A 13539-nucleotide genomic window follows, 5' to 3' on the forward strand; every position below is an offset into this window, starting at 1 on the left:
TCAATTCATGAATTCAATATAAATAAAAATAGTCACCACTTTACATATGTGGTGGTTTTCACACCATCTCAATTACAAGTTTTAAAAAAGTAGTTTTCCAAAAGTATTTTTGATAAAATTAGTAATAAATCATAGAAATTTCAAGTTTTGAATGAAAAGTTTTTTAGGTTTGATTGGGCTCAATTCAAAAAATTTCATGAATGCATATAAAATTTTCATGTGTGTAATATTGAAAAAAAAAACACTTTGTAAATTAAATCCCAATCTCATATAGGAACTACGTGTTTTTCCTAGTCAATATGCCTCCTTGTCTAATGGAATAAGCAAAACTTCATGAATAATGCATGTATTTTGGTACATCAGAATCCGGTGGGTGCCTATATAGCTTAATGCAAATTCCGGTAAATGAATTGAGGAAGTAAAGTGACGAAACTTTTAGGTTAGCATCATTGAACTTGTTCTAGTAGCACGTACGTGTGCTTTGCTGCCCAGCACTTTCTTAGCAATGTAGTGTGAAGTGATCATGGCTCTTCAATTTCTAAAATAATTGTCCCATGACCGAAGTTATAAATTAATTACTGGAAATGATTTTCATCAAACTGTTGCAACTATTGCTATGTATCCCTGTGGGAATTTTTTTGAAGGAATAATTTTATACATGTGTGATTGGATCTATCCTCTTATTAAAATCCTCTAATAAAGTATTTCTTTAATCCAAAAAAGCCATCATAATATTTTCATATTGTATATAACTCCTCAAATTAAAATTTCATATTAAAAGAACCAAATATCTAACTTGAACACCATTAATCCACTTAGGATTTTTGTTTATATGAAAACTTTTATTTTGTTGGTACATAGATACAAAAATATTGTCAATGTGGGTATAAATTCTCGTACAAATTTTTACATTTATAATAGTAATAACAATATCTATATTTATAGATCTACAATATCTTTAAAATTATATGTATATAATTGTGAAGATCTATAAATATCTTAAATTTTTTTATGTAAAATTTATTAAAATAATATTTTTTTTCATTGGTTAAACTCAGAACTAAAATATCTCATACCAAAACCCCTCATGAAAACAGCCATTAAAAATTAAAAATTGCAGCTGTAATACTTGTATAAAATGAAGCTCTGTACATAGAAATCATTGCTTTGAGGAAAATACTACTATTATATATTATAATAGATGATGATGATGATAATAGTGAGATGGCTAGCATTCCCTGCTCTATGATTGGCCCAGTGGCTCCAATTAATACAAGTGGATCCTAACCTGGCATGATTTCATAGGCATGGCAAGACCGTATCAAAATATACTATTCTTTGTTAGCCAGGCCAAACAAATGAATAAAAAAATAAAAAAATCAATATCAAAAAGACATTTCCTTAGTCACTCACTCGCACACACACAGAGAGAAAGGTCAACCGCCAACATTCCGGTTAGTTCTTTCGTTAGCACACCACAGGACCGAAATGGTCACTTTGGCCACCACTCCTATATATACTCGAGTTTTGCACTGAACGGTTTTCTATCATTTCATGTAACCATAGAAGTTTAGTAAAAGCATCCGAGAAATCAAGAAACCAAGCACAAGAATCTTGAGCACAACAACCACACAGAGACCAGCTCAAGAGAACCAGTCGTTATAGTTAAGCCATGGCAGACGAGTACACAAGCACAAACTGGTGGGATTCATCTTCATCAAGCAGGAACAGGTTTGATAGTACTGGATCATCATCTACAACTTCGGGACATACTAGTTTAGGAAGCTTTGCTTGGCCAACAGAAATGGTTGATGTCAAAGGAAGGTCTTCTATGGAAACTGTTTCAGTCTCGGATAGTTCTGTTGTTTTCCATGATTCCCAGAAGCTGCAACAAGGCCATGATTCTCCTGCTGACTTGCATATGATGGGTTTAGGCCTCTCTTCACCAGCCATTGATTGGAATCAGGCGTTACTGTAAGTTCACATACAAATACACACTTGTAACGCTAGCTATGCGAGTTTGCTTCATGTGTATATTTTCTTTGTTTCTTTATATGCATACCTACCGAATTTAAAATGTCTATTAATACACTCCATTATTATAAAAAATATAAATATATATAAGTATCAAGTTTAAAGCTCAAATTTTTTGGCAGTCGCGGAGATAAGTCTGAGAGCAGTTTTCGATCGATGCTACAAGATAATTTGAGTTCAAGCACCAATTATCAGCAAGAAACTGGGATTGGATCTTCTCAAGCTCAGTGGAGATCATCAGAGAGAGTGTTCGCTGGGGTCAGTGGAGACTCCTCTATGAATGAGTTTAAGCAAATGAATCGGGGCTTTTCTCTAGATCAATCACAGTTCAGTCCTCACGGGAGCTCCAGTGATAGTACTGTGACAGGTCAGGGCTTGCAGTCTAGCTTCCCAATGGATTCATCAGGTATATATGGAAGCCCTTCAACTATGCTGCAAGGACTATTGGGATCAGATAATCAAGTACAGCAGTCTTCGTTCGACAACCGATCGATGGGTTATGCATATGGGGCAAATTATGGTGTTAGCACTAATGAATTGTTGCCTTGGTCTAAAATACCTCAATTCTTGAGAAATTCACCACCCAAACAGCCTCCTCATAACCAGTTGCACCTCTCCAATAATGCTCCCTTTTGGAATGCATCTTCAAGTGCCATGAGTGATGTCCGTCCAAGCTTTTTCCCGTCGATGCAACCGCAGTTTACTACATCCAATTTCGATGAAAAACCTAAGGTATGCAAATATAAAATGATAATGGAAGAGTACAACCAGGCATCTTTACGCCTGAGCCTTATATATATAAAGCTAAATGCAATTTACAGATATTCGATGATGGTAATTCATTGTGCTTCCAAGATTAGGGTTTGGACTATTGAGATTGATAGTTTTTGGATCGCTCGTTTTTTCTTAGCAGAATATATCTGAAGTACGGGATTCGAATACAGCAGTAAAGAAAAGTGGGGGTGAAGCAGGAGCAAAAAGGCCAAGAAATGAAACACCATCGCCTTCGCCAGCTTTTAAGGTAAAAAAAAAAAGATTAAGAAAAGATTTTGACTAGATGAGTCTATACAAGCTTTTTATCCTTTCCATCATTTAAAGACATGAATGAGAATTAGTAGCTTTGATCATAGGCGAGGAAAGAGAAGATGGGGGACAGAATCACTGCACTCCAACAATTAGTTTCACCTTTCGGAAAGGTAAGATAACGCTCTCGTTTTTCTGCTGCTCACTCTCACGAAGAGTAAATAGTGACAGATCATTTTCATTCTTGAATCATTAAAGCTTATCAGTGGTTGTCTTTTTGGCCTGTGATCATGTTATCATGTCAGACTGATACAGCCTCGGTGCTCTCTGAAGCTATAGAATACATCAAATTCCTCCATGAGCAAGTCACAGTAAGTGATCTTATACAAATCTTGCATCCTTCTAGTGAAAACTATACTAAAGAATTGATGCAGGACATGAGTTATAAATAATGCATTCATCCATTAAGTGTAGATTTGCCTAGCATTTCTATAATATTCATCTACTAATTTTATTTTTCAGGTCTTGAGCACCCCATACATGAAAAATGGAACTCCCGTACACCACCAGCAGGTACAATCATATTCTCCCTCCAGAAGTATAAAATCATATAGTAACTATTCCAACGATTATTCAATACTTAACTATAAATTCTTCAATTAATATCAAGGAGTAAGAATCTTTTTTTCTGTTCATGAAATTGATATATGGCATCTTCTTTTTTGCTGTAGAGTTCTGAGAAGTCCAGGGATTCTGAAGGACAAAAACAAGATCTTAGAAGCCGAGGGCTATGTTTAGTACCGGTATCGAGCACTTTTCCGGTTACTCACGAGACCACAGTTGATTTTTGGACCCCCACATTTGGAGGGACTTTCAGATAAAAGGAAAGGACGATGGTAAAAAATTCGGGCATGGGAACAGATTCTATGCAACTAGTGTATATGATCTTATCAAACCCTAGCCAAGTTGGGAATGATAAGATTAAGGATAGAAAAAATAAGGAACAGAAAACAAAGAAGCCCCATATTTAACTGTAGTTCTGGATGGAAAAGAACACTATGTAGAGAAACTGTGAAAGAGAAAGAAAAAGGAAATGACTTCCCAAGGGTACACGCGGCCAGCTACAAGCAAAATGATATTTTTGTTTCGACGGCAAGAAGTATGTTAGCGCCAGTTTCTGTGTTGATCGAGATTAAATCTTCACATAATCTTAAAGGCAGGCAGGCTCACTTACCATATCAGCTAGTACATTCAAAGAGATTTAATACATTTCTCCGAAAGTCAAAAGGATGCATATATATGGCCAATGTTAGGAAGTATATTATTTTCTGTAATAAACGTGGGTCAGGAACGAAAATTGGTGCTGATTTTAGGGAAAGTACTGTCAAGAAGATTTAGTTTAGATAACATTAATCTGTTATTAAGTAGCTGAGTTTAGTAGAAGATACATAAAGAAACTCTTGTTTTTCATATTTTTTTTCTACTGCAATATATATATATTTCATGAATAGAACTGGCACTAGCTTCAGTTTTGATTTAACCAAGAGGGAAAAGGAATGAAAGAATAATTGAATTCCAGGATAGGGAGTGAGTGTGGGGATGTCATTTGGTTGGAAATCTCACTTTTGATTTGTTTATGTGTTTGGAATATTGTTAGTGGAAGTCAGAAGGTGGTCCACACCTCCTCTTTTAGGTTTTTATTTTCATCAAATGTTTGGGATGGAGGTATGTGTGTGTTGATGCTATCAGTCTCTGCTTTTGTGCTTTTCATCCAATGGCCACATTGAGGGGCTTCCATTGGAAGGTGAAGGCAAGCCGATTATTCATTAATCTCTCTTACTTTCACATGTAGAAACATTAAAAAAAAAATTAGTGCTGAATAATTTTATGCTTGAGACTGCTGGAAACTATGAATAGATGATCCTATTTACTTATTTCAAGGGTTGCTTGTTTGTATTTATGAAATATGATTAAAGGGAACACAAGAAATATGTATGTATTGTAGGGGGAAAGTGAAAACTTTGATGTTGAATTATTCTGAAGAAAGCAACAAGAAGATGAGTAAAAGTTTCTGTACCAAATGACGGACTGGAGAGAAACCATTTATCCTCTTCCAATCGTGGCAATGATTGATTTCTGTGTATAAATTTGAGCAAACAAGGGCTCAAGTTGTGATGATTTTTGTTTTCGAGACACATCCTTGTACGAGATATGCAAATCGATCGTGTCAAGATGCCAATCAAGAACGAATAAGAAAAAAAAATGGAGAGAATCTTTCCGAGTAATTATTTGGAATTAATTTGTTGCTTAATCCTCTAATTATGCAATAAATTATGATCTTGCATCTTGAAGACACTTATAGTTCTTTAAGCTCAGCACCGGATTCGTGACCTTATAATTAATATATCAAGTACTTTATGATTTTTAAAGTTATTGAAAGTTACATCAACTTTACTAAAAATCATAGAATCTAAGAGTTGATTATTGTTTCACCAGTATTACAGTCTTCCATGTGACTTCAAGATATCAAAAGCTTACTTTCCTATCTATATATTTGTCTTCTATTACAAGTTTTTATTGCTTCTTAAATGCACTTTTCTTAGAGTACATGTACAGATATCGGAGTAGAGCGGAGCAAGAAGAGCAAAGCACAACGAGGGATGGTATATTATTTGGAATTATTAATACGATTAGGATTTATTATAAATACATATCATGTAAATCTAATTTCTCACGTGAATATATAGATACATTACCAATTCACATTAAATTTATGTATTCTTTCTTGTTTCTCTCTCTTTTGCAATATTCATGTTTATTCCAATCTAATATATCCTGCTAAGCTGAGTTACAATATTAATGCTGACAAAGATTCTTACTTGGAAGGAATTAATTAGAGGCATTCTTTACCAATATAATATAATATAATATAATGTAATTGATTGGGCTATATATACATCATTTATTGCAAGATACAGGATATTACACTTCCACAAGCATGTGATTCACTGATCATCCTGGGCACTGGACCTCTTCAGGGCAGTAGAGAGGAGTAGAAACTGGAGACCGCTCCACTAGGTACTCATCAAATTGTCGAAGAGAAATTTCCACAAAAGAAAAGATGACATCTGTATAAACCCTTCAAGGACGAAGGATCGAAACAAACAAAGATTGCTCTAGGAGCTTTGCTTGATTTAATTCTAGCACTTAAAACATATCTTTTATTTAAAGTACAGAAAATTTTAAATGTTCACGAGTATCATATCCTTTTTTATAATATAAATTTAAGACATAAATTCCAAGGCTAGATACCACTAGACTAGCTAGACAAGTCGAATCCAATGACATTGCAACAAATAGAATTGGTTTTTCAGCTAGTTTAATGCCATCATTATCTTGCATTTAAGTATAGCTTTTGCCTGCTCATGTTCAGTCAGTACTCATCATGTGAGTTTAAAGGGACTGTTTCCTCTTTGATCATTTCATCAATTGGAAACCTTATTTTCAAAGTTCCATGAGCTTTTTGTCAGCCAGTGCTGCAGCAAAATTACCACTGCATAATTTTTTTAAGATTTAAATCCAAAATGTATCGGAAAGGAGAACCATATTTAGAGAGAAAAAGTGGAATCTTGTAATTGTTTAGGGTAAAAATGATTGCCCGAAGACTCTTGTTCTGGGTAGTGCAGTGGAGTAAAATATGTTTTGATGGGAGTTTATATTTGTCAACTTGCTAGACGATGAGTGCTTGAGATTTTTATTATCACTACTAATGGGCATCCAACTATGCAAGAATGGCATGAGCATAAAGCAGAGAAGAAGATATGAGGTAATACATTACATCAGCCTAGCTACCTTGGAACTCGAGCACAGCATTTAGTGTCGAATCATATATTAAGTTGAAGATACTGTAGTACAAAGTTTTATTTATTGGTATGAGGATTGATTAGTGCATAAGCAGAAAAGGGAAGTCAAGCACTTAGGCAAGGAAAGAAATATCACTCCTCGTTACGGTGCTTTACATATTTATTGGATTTGTAGAGTATTTAATAGACTATGAAAATTTATAGGGTATTCAGTGGACCATGAAAATTAATCGTGATGCGTGCAAGCTGGCCCAAATACCCCACATAAATAAAAAAAAAAAGTTATAGGTAAGTTCCACGTAAAAAGTGGTGAGACAGGAGAATTTGCTTGCGACTGGATGGCTGGCCGGATTATGGGAAGAAACAGCTTCGACAGTTACAACACCTCTCTTGGTGACTTATGCCTGATTGCAATGATAATTCGAAGTTCATTGACTGCAAAGAAGCCAAAACCCTTTTATGTGTTGCTTTTAAAACGATAATTTACAGGCTAGAACAAGGAAAAGACACCATCATATCTAGCATTTGCACTATGTTTAATAATCCCTGCAATCCAAAATCCGAGTGGCTGAGAAAAGCTTGCTTGAGGGCACACTTTTTAATGAGAGGAACAGCCTTGCTTGGAGATTCGTATTCCGAGAATAGGCTGGTTCTCATATCTACTCGGAGAACAATGACTAAATAATAAATGATTGATGAATCCAATTCCTCTTAATATTTACCGGACCATCATGTTTTATACATTTCTTTCAAGCATGAACATGAAGGTGAGGTTACACTTTATAGCTGGTGGGTGTTAACTTTTGTTAGATGTGATTATTCTTGATGCTTTGTTTCCCTTGGGCCTCCTATGACATCATGTTTGCGTTGCGGATGGCTAGTATTTTTGAAAAATTCTAAATTTATTTTTATATTTGTATCATTTTAATGTTAAGAATTAATTTTAAAAAATATATTATTTAACACATCATATAAAAAGAAAGAACGGCGTGGTTCTAAAGAATGACAGGCAACTGTTTCTGCAGGCACAATCAGCAATGGCAAGATAAGGAACTTTGATAGAACTATGGTTTAATTTCATAGATTGATGCGCTGCTTAAAGCAGGGCTCTGCCTGGCATCAGCTTAAAAAAAAAAAAAAAACTCTTATTTCATACGATTATGTAAATCTTATTGCTTTTCAACATACAAGAGAGTAGATTAAAGTAAAGTTCCTGAAAACAGAGGACGGAAGAAATCAAATTATAATGCATTGGGGAATGGAACAAATGGAAGCACAATCAACCTTGTGATCACTGGCAATTAATACTAAGCATATAATAACCAGCAGATCAAGAATTATTCTTTGCAAATGCATATTTTATGACAGTAAAAAATGGAAGACCAGCCTGTATTCATGTAATCGAGCAAACTTATGCAGCTCCCTTGAGCTTCTTTGTGATGGCAGCGATGTACTTGCCCTGGTGGAAAGCCTGCTCCAGTTCAAGCTCGGTTGGCTGTCTTGAGCCATCCCCAGCAAAAGTTCCTGCGCCATAAGGACTTCCACCTTTAACCTTCTCCATCTCAAACATGCCGGCGCCGAATGTGTAGCCAATGGGAACGAATATCATCCCATGGTGAACGAGTTGGGTAATAGCAGTCAACCTGTAACAATCTCAGCATTTTCATAAAGCGTCGTTGCTTTCACTTTCTAGCAAGTTTTCAAGTAAAACACTCAACTTGCTAACGATGAAAAAGGTAATTTGCTAACAGTGAAAGAGGGACTTACGCTGTGGTCTCTTGGCCACCACCTTGGGATCCAGTGCTAAAGAAGATTCCTGCAGGCTTGCCAGCAAGTTGCTGTGTTTTCCATAGACCTCCAGTTGCATCCAGAAAAGCTTTGAATTGGGCGGCCATCATTCCAAATCTTGTTGGGAATCCAAACACAAAGCCATCAGCTTCTGCAAGTTCACTAGGTGTAATGATTGGTACATCACTCTTTGGTGGTGCACTCATCTTTCCTAGCACCTCTTCTGGCAGTGTCTCAGAAACCTGATACACATGAGGACGAGGACTGGATAAGTACATTTTTTTTGCAATATCTTAAAAACCACAAGGAAGAACCTCTGCTTCAAAAAATAATCCAAGAAATTTCAGCATTGTTCCAAAACCATGGCAAGGAACAGACTGTGACAGCTAGTGGAATTTTGTGCTTAAAATGATAAGTAACTGTACCAATTAATTCAAGTAGAGAACTTCAGAAAAATTGAACTGAAAGGATTTCCTAGCCACCAGTTGAACTATCAAGATGCATTCCTATTTTATTAGATTACAAACTTGAGTGGCAGACAAGATGAGAAAACTTGGGACGTGGGAGCAACATCGACATAATTAAGAGAGAGATTAAAGTGATAATACTGATCGTCATAAATGCAATGACAGTGAAAACCTTCAAAACTGCATGCAGCAGTTCACATAAAGCATGGGATCCATGGATGTTGATGATGAATTCTGATAACCACAGAACTTCACTGGCAGCCAACATTTTTATAAGCAAGTCTAGATTCATGAGTCTCAAAGGAATCCTAGTTCCTTTTCAATCTAAAATTCTAGTGGCATTCTACTATGTATCATCATACACAGGCTACAACATGAAGGTAAACTAAATAGTTCAACATCACAACAACAAAATGGTATCATCATATACAGGCTACAACATGAAGGTAAACTCAATAGTTCAACATGTACTTCCTTACCTGCCATAATTTGGCCTCAACACCTTCAACGGATGAAGCCCCTTTCTTAATCTCTTCTGCCAGTTTCTCTACATGTCCGTACATGGAATAGTACCTGTAGAAGTTATAAGAAACTTTATGAGACAGATTATGAGGAGAAAAGTCCAAAGCATGCTTCATCATAACCTCTTCCCTAAACCCCAAAAATATAAAACCTCAGTAAGGAGAAAAATGTGAAGAAGAGATTGTAGCATATAAAAATAAGTTGCATGAAATCGCATATTCACAAGCTGTTAATAACAGTCTTTAAAGGTGATGCCTTTCCATCATGTTTTTAAACCCAATCGAATATCTGTCCATAAGAAAGTCTAATCCAAACCAGAAGTTGGTCTACTAGAAAGTGTTTGTATAATACGAAAACCACAGATAGCAAAGGTTAATATAGACTGCAATACTTGGTGCACCATACATAATGATCAAACAGTACAGCGGATGAGTCCTTAAGATATGACAAATAAAATGGGACCTCATACCCATTACATTCAAAAATTTGCAACAGAAGACCATCAGGCCACTGAAATGAGCGAGTCATGTGTCATGGTTACTTTGGACACAGTGAGAAAATAGATAACGTTGGCTTTCATGCTTCATCATGCCTAAACTGACACAGCGCCAACAAGCTCACCACATCATTTCATCCTATCTTTCAAAGAATTGACTTACTATACATTTTATGCTGTAATGTCTGGATTCTGAGAATTCTAGATCTGCAAACTAGACTTATGTGCAAACATATTCCCATTCAAACACCCCGTACACCCAATAAAAAAAGTAAGAAAATAAAAAAAAGGAAATACTCTCCCTCATTGTGTTTTGTATTATTCTGTTAGCAATAAACCACCTGACCCCAATAGACCATCCCACGAAATAGTGGATGCCTAGATAGTGCCCACTAGCCCACTATGTATGAGCTTGGAAAAGACTTCATACCACTAACATAGCAAGAACTACCAGCTAATTTGACCATTCTTAGTGAAATCATGAAGTGTCCCCAAACCAGTACGATATCCATGCAACTGGTGAAAATCATGAAAAATCGTAGTCTGTACTCTGTAGCAGCAGCAAATGCCTTTCTTTTAATGGGGATTTAGACTGGATCTTCAGAGAATTATTATCTCAACTAATCTATCAAAATTTTATGGAACGAGAGAGCTAAATATACTCTAACTTCAACACTTAAGCAACAAAAATTTACTTCCTCCAGAACCTTTTAAAAGATTTACAAGTGGAAAATACCAGGCAATGAAAGGATTGCCAGATGAACAATAAACGAGCAGCAATAATTTTTTTTTTAATTCTTTTGGGTTACAAAGGAGAAGATCGAACTTGAGACCGACTCACTCAATAAATAATTGAATTAAATGTTCGACTGACATAAAAACAAGAATCATGTGAATACCGACAAGACCTCGAACTCCACTGCATTCAAAGATCCGAAAAATCAACACCGCACATTTATATCTTATCTTAGTCATCAAGCATAAGATGAGCTTCGCAACACTAATTAATCCACAAAATAAAAAAATAAATTAAAATTCTAAACTGCATGATTAATTAGAGATACAATACAGATCAGACACTAAAAACCAGAAGAACTTGTTAGAAACAAACAAACGCAATGCAGGCTTTAAATATTTGCAAATGAATCAATAGAATAAACCCTTGCTCAAATCGTGATTGAATACAAATAAACTAATTCAAGGTTATAAGAGATTAGAAATGGAAAATTAAGGGTATTAAGAGAGAGAGATTTACACAATATAGACTTTGGTTGCCATTGATTTGGAAGAATTTTGCAGAGCGAGCGATCTACTACTTTTGTGTGTGTGGTTGCTTGAGTGATTCTAAGAAGAGGAGGATAAAAGGAAAAGAAACGCTGATGATTTATAGAATAGAAACGGGTGGGTGGCCAGAACGCGTATTTATAGTTGCTTACGCCTTACGGAGGGGAGGGAGAAGGAGGGAGATTAATTAATTTTTTGAAATATTATTCTGAATTAAATAATTAAAAGAAAAAAACCCAAATAAATAATCAAAGGAAAAAGACAAATAAATAATTATTCAATATTGGCCAGCTCTAAAAAAATATATAAGTTTTTGTTATTTTCTGAAGTTCTGATGGGTGCCGTGAAGGGAAACGGACGTAATGCATTTAATTAATTTTCAAATCGAAATAATTAATGATTAATGATGATGATGAAATGTTGTGGTCATGCTTATAATCATCATGCTTACTGTTCATTTCTCTTCTTTTTTTTTTCTAGTATTTTTTACGTTTTGGTCTCTCAATTTCTTTTTCTTCTGATTTGGCTTTTTTTTTTATTGCTTTGAATTGTGATTGTTTCTGGTAATTCCTTTTTTATGCCTGCATATAAGGATTTTAAGATGTTAAGAAATATTTTGTTGCTTGGATGATATGCATGATTTATAAAATAAAATTTTATTTTATTAATTTTAAAAATAATTACAATTTAAAGGATTAAAATTAAGATTTTAATAAATATTCAGTCTTTTTTTTTTAGTTAATATCAAGGATTAGATTTTATGCGCGTGTTCTGCAATTAGGTGATGACATAACTTTTTTACTTCTTTTTTTATCTCCTATACTCGAACTCTGTCCATTCTAGTCTAGCAAAAATAAAAAAATATCCTATCATTTTATTTTTATATCAATTTTGAACCTCATTTTTTTTATTGATTTTTTTCTTTGGATTTTTTTTTAAATTGAGTTTTATTTTCAATTTTATTTTTTAACATTGGATTAATTTAGAATTAAACTACATGATTTTTTTTTCTGTGAGGTAATTTCATCCTCATGACCTGCATCACGCATTTGAAAGGTTAACTCGGATTAAAATTAGTTTTTTTTCTTATTGATTTTCATTTTTTATTTTATTTATTGGTGTTGGGTTTATTGAAAATTGAGATTTGTGATGTTCTTTACTTTACTTTATTTTATATGGGGTTAACTCAATCTCACAACATAATTTGTGAATTTGGTGGGTTAGCGCGGGTTGACTTGGTCTTCTTTAGCATTGTTTTTATAAAAAAAAATTTGATTTATCCTTCAATACTTGCTTGGTTTGAGAATTAAACTTCTTAATTTTTTATTTTGTTTTTGTATTAGGTTATCATATTTACACAATCCATCTCGCGAGGTTTAATGGACTTGACCAAGTTTATTGTTTTCTGTTCTTTTTGTTAATTGATTTTTTAAAAAAAGTTTTTTATCCTTTTACATTTTGGTTGTTGGGAATTGAGGACGATAATTTTTCTTATCTACATTTCACTACTAGAAAATTAGCAAATAATAATGGAAATATCAATATAATATTTTTTTAGTAGATTGCAATGAATTTTGCTAACATAATTTTCTCTTGTTATATCTATTAGTAAACACAAAAAAAAAATACTTTGTTAATATATACCAAGAGAGTTATAGTGGAAAAAATATGAAATTAAAAAGAGCTGAAAAGTATAATGACGTATCATTTATACTGACAGCACTACCCATGATATTAATTTTTTTTAGTAAAATTTATCCATAAATTCAATTGCAATATTTAAGAAAGTATTGAAACTGTAAAATGCCAACAAATACATTGATATAATAAGTCTGTCACTATGTTCTAGAGAGCATTAAAACTATTTCTTTTTCCCTAGCACTTTTTATTTTGTTATTATAAAGAATATTACCAACAGATTAAGTCCACCAGTATATTCTACAGAGCTTTAGGACTGCTCATTTTTTAATTGCACTGTTCATGTTATCAATCACATACGTGATCACTTATGGATTAAGTCTGTTGGTATTTTTCTAAGAGCTCTAGAACTATTTATTTTTTA

General features: G+C 34.1%; 2 protein-coding genes across 2 annotated transcripts; one reads left to right on the forward strand and one right to left on the reverse strand.

Moving 5' to 3' along the window:
• Positions 1-1416: 1416 nt before the first annotated feature.
• On the forward strand, positions 1417-4567 carry LOC105130211 (basic helix-loop-helix (bHLH) DNA-binding superfamily protein). The gene is made up of 7 exons (XM_011032615.1): positions 1417-1974; positions 2157-2766; positions 2948-3055; positions 3165-3230; positions 3363-3428; positions 3580-3630; positions 3789-4567. Exons 1-7 carry the CDS (start codon positions 1673-1675, stop codon positions 3936-3938), a joined length of 1353 nt encoding a protein of 450 aa, XP_011030917.1. The 5' UTR covers positions 1417-1672; the 3' UTR covers positions 3939-4567.
• Positions 4568-8078: 3511 nt separating this feature from the next.
• Positions 8079-11594, reverse strand: LOC105130212 (probable NAD(P)H dehydrogenase (quinone) FQR1-like 1). Its single transcript, XM_011032616.1, has 4 exons — positions 11449-11594; positions 9655-9748; positions 8688-8950; positions 8079-8563 (listed from the first exon to the last, which is right to left on the reverse strand). Exons 1-4 carry the CDS (start codon positions 11469-11471, stop codon positions 8332-8334), a joined length of 612 nt encoding a protein of 203 aa, XP_011030918.1. The 5' UTR covers positions 11472-11594; the 3' UTR covers positions 8079-8331.
• Between the last annotated feature and the right edge of the window lie 1945 nt (positions 11595-13539).

Source organism: Populus euphratica, unplaced genomic scaffold (assembly GCF_000495115.2).
Source record: "Populus euphratica unplaced genomic scaffold, PopEup_1.0 scaffold95.1, whole genome shotgun sequence".
NCBI lineage: Eukaryota > Viridiplantae > Streptophyta > Magnoliopsida > Malpighiales > Salicaceae > Populus > Populus euphratica.

Coding starts and splice junctions, on each gene's coding strand:
- LOC105130211 (XM_011032615.1), top strand. CDS start 1,673: ATGGCAGACGAGTACACAAGCACAAACTGGTGGGATTCATCTTCATCA. Junction 2,767..2,947: donor ATTTCGATGAAAAACCTAAG/GTATGCAAATAT, acceptor TTTTCTTAGCAG/AATATATCTGAAGTACGGGA. Junction 3,056..3,164: donor CGCCTTCGCCAGCTTTTAAG/GTAAAAAAAAAA, acceptor CTTTGATCATAG/GCGAGGAAAGAGAAGATGGG.
- LOC105130212 (XM_011032616.1), bottom strand. CDS start 11,471: ATGGCAACCAAAGTCTATATTGT. Junction 9,749..11,448: donor GCAACCAAAGTCTATATTGT/GTAAATCTCTCT, acceptor TAACTTCTACAG/GTACTATTCCATGTACGGAC. Junction 8,564..8,687: donor GGTGGCCAAGAGACCACAGC/GTAAGTCCCTCT, acceptor AGATTGTTACAG/GTTGACTGCTATTACCCAAC.